We start from the raw sequence: 3,361 nt of genomic DNA, 5'->3' as shown, positions 1-3,361 counted from the left end.
CATGTGTTCATGCTCTCTCTCTGTCTGGGTTTCTGTCTGTCTGTCTGTCTGTCTGTCTGTCTGTCTGTCTTTGTCTCTGTGTCTCTTTCTCTCTCTGTACATGGCCAAGACACAATGTGTGTGTGTGTTATATAGTATATGCATATTATATTGATATTATGTATAGATATATAGATACTTAGATATATAGATATATCTATATCATCTATATAATGCGTGTGTGCGTGTGCGTGTGCGTGTGCGTGTGCGTGTGCGTGTGCGTGTGCGTGTGCGTGTGCGTGTGCGTGTGCGTGTGCGTGTGCGTGCGTGCGTGTGTGTGTGTGTGTGTGTGTGTGTGTGTGTGTGTGTGTGTGTGTGTGTGTGTGTGTGTGTGTGTGTGTGTGTGTCTGCGCGCGCGCGCGCTATATATATATACAGGCATACATATATACATCGTTTTATGCATTCATACATATAAATATATTTACTTATATACACATTTACACACACACACACACACACACACACACACACACACACACACACACACACACACACACACACACACACACACACACACACACACACACACACACACACACACACACACACACACATATGGAACGCCCTTCCCAATCCCCCGTGGTTGAGCGCTTCCACTCCAGTCCCGGTTGCGCCTTCACCTGCAACACCTCGGGGCGGTTTTCGCGAAGAATCTATGACTGCCCTTTGCGCTTTCGTATTTCATCTGCGCTGCTGCCATGGTTTAAAGATGAAGGTGCTTATTAGAACAAGCATTTATATTGTTACAGACCCTGTGCCAATTAGCTATTGTAATAATACAGTTTGGTTTAAATTGCATTAAATCCTACTTACATTATGGCGATCAACATCATACATTTAGTATATTCAACGTCATATGGCGCCACTTCGTTGTTATTTCATGTTATAAAAACGATATTTGTAATTTCCCAAGTAGACTTCTGCAGAAAACTCTAGAAGACCAATTAACATTTTTTTAAAGTCAAAAGAGGCCTCCAAGCACTCCCTGTTCTTCCCAGTGCCGATTAACCTTCAAATCTGACGAAGTGCGTTCTGGATGTCCGCGTCTCACAAGGACAAAAGTAAAGACAGGTCAAGACAGTCCCGAAGAACGTCAATAAAAATCGGGGAAAATATACGAAACGGTGAAAGCAAATTTGACAATGAACCTAAATTTCTTAAGTCAATTCCCGTTACAGAATTATCTCCATCAGTGCGTTGAAATTTGCGTTGTGATGTTAAAGACTTTGAGGCCCTTTTTCATTTAATGCCAGCCGTTAATTGACACTCTTCCTACACATTGACAACAATTTTCTATTCGAAAATATCTGTAAAATATATATACATAGGTAATATAATATATATACATATATGTAATATAATATATATACATAAATAATATCATAATTATATATATATATATATATATATATATATATATATATATATATATATATATATATATATATGCATGTATAGATATATATAATTCATTCATTCATATACACATTTATTCATCTATGCATTTCAATAAATATTGATAGATATGTATTACTTATGTATGTATGTATGTTGTATGCACATGTGTTGATATATCCATATATGCACGCATGTATGTTCATATATATGCAAGTTTACATATCTATGTACGTTTTTTGTGTGTATCTGTGCGTGTGCATGTCGGGTGTTCGTGCACGCCATTTATTGTTGCCATTATTACCATTATTTCTTTTTCCTCATCATTCCGCATATTTCCTGTTTATTTCTTCAAGCCCTTATGTATCAGCTGACTTCTTCCTTTTTTCTTATCATTTAAATGTATTCAAAAGGATATTTGAAATAAAACAAACAAGTTATTTGTTAACTATCGTATTCTCACGTATGTCTTTTAACACAAAAGTAATGCACATGTGATGGCAGCATTGGCAGTAACCCTGGTTTGCATTACAAAAGTTTTATTTTGTTCTTTAAACTTTGAGATATTCCGAACTTCTTAAATAACTCAATCGCTGCCTTGATTTTCGCATAAAAAAAAATCTTTATTTTCTTTCTCAACCATTCATAAAATAAACAGTTATTGCACTAGAGATCTACTATATATTTCGCGTGTTTCTACCGTATCTGACGATGCTCCTTAGAGGCCCGATCCACTAACCATTCGTGACGACGGACACTTTCCTCTCTTAAAATCGTTCTTTAATTATCTTAATATTCTTAACTCTTTGGAAATAACTCTTTTATCTACGTTCCTATTGGCCAATTCCCTCGAGGAGGTGAATTTCTGGTTTGTTGCTTTGTCGTGGTTAGAATGAGAACAGACAGATTGTAACATCAACATTGAGTAGAAAATAAATAAATTTATATATTTCATGAAACAATAATACTATTAACTAAACAGATCTCATGTATAAAAGCTTTTAGTAAAATATTTTCCCAACAAATTGTAGTACACGTATTCTGTATCACATCAATCACATTATACATCTGTCAGTCTCTGTCTGTTTGTCTGTGAGCATATATATATAAATACAGGCGTGTGTGTGTGTGTGTTTACATAAATACATATTATACACACACACAAACATCTACCTAAAAATATATATGTATGTATATATATGTGTGGGGGGGTGGGGTGGACTGATGGATGGATGGATATGGATGTGGATGTGAATATATGTGTGCGTGTGCGTGTGCGTGTGCGTGTGCGTAGAAGTTCTGTTATCCCGCCCCGTCATTGGCCGAAGGAGCCCGGCAGTTCCCTCCCGAGCGAATGGCAGTGGATCCGGCCCCCGATTTCGAGTTCCCAAGTTTGTGTTGATGAAAAAATATTACTGATCTCTGTTCTGTTCTGTTTTGGTCTGTTTTGTTCTTTTCTTTCTTTCTTTTCTTTTCTTTTGTTTTTTTTTCCGTTCAGCGACTTTTCTCTCTCTCTTCACGGCCACACGCATGCCCAACCTAACGATCTCCCTTTTCCGCCAATTTCTGTAACTGTTCATACATGAACTGATTCTTTTTTCGACCACACGCAAGGCAACGCCAACTACTCTCTTTTCGCCGCGCTTCCCTTCTTTCTTCTCGTGGTCCTGCTCCAAGGACGTCAAGGCCATCAGTTGTCCGCTGGCTTTTCCAGGAGGGAGCTCGACAGGTCCTTGTCCATGCTGTGCTTGCTCCGGATGTGCTGGATCACCTGGACCTTCTGGACGGCGCGGTACGGGCACAGCGGGCACGCGTGCGGCTTCTCGCCCGTGTGGGTCAGCATGTGCCGCTTGAGGTTGCTGCTCTTCGAGAACACCCGCTGGCACCAGGGGCACACGCACTGGGCCTGGGGCGCGCCCGCGGC

At 39.6% G+C, this 3,361-nt stretch overlaps 2 protein-coding genes across 2 annotated transcripts in view; both read right to left on the bottom strand.

The window, feature by feature from the left end:
- Nucleotides 1–1,876: 1,876 nt before the first annotated feature.
- Nucleotides 1,877–3,361, bottom strand: part of LOC113829003 (DNA-binding protein REPIN1) — a 4,620-nt gene continuing 3,135 nt past the window's right edge. The window contains exon 3 of the mRNA XM_070127420.1: nucleotides 1,877–3,361. This exon is cut by the window's right edge and continues 306 nt beyond it. The gene's annotated coding sequence lies outside the window, so the exon portion shown is untranslated.
- The window catches only part of LOC138863239 (Krueppel-like factor 16), a 950-nt gene continuing 716 nt past the window's right edge, over nucleotides 3,128–3,361 (bottom strand). Inside the window, exon 2 of the mRNA XM_070127421.1 lies at nucleotides 3,128–3,361. This exon is cut by the window's right edge and continues 306 nt beyond it. Coding sequence (XP_069983522.1) covers nucleotides 3,128–3,361 — 234 coding nt within the window.

The sequence above is a fragment of the Penaeus vannamei genome, chromosome 11 (assembly GCF_042767895.1).
Source record: "Penaeus vannamei isolate JL-2024 chromosome 11, ASM4276789v1, whole genome shotgun sequence".
Lineage (NCBI taxonomy): Eukaryota > Metazoa > Arthropoda > Malacostraca > Decapoda > Penaeidae > Penaeus > Penaeus vannamei.
The sequence above is the reverse complement of the archived record's forward strand: the minus strand, read 5'-3'. Positions and strand labels throughout refer to the sequence as shown.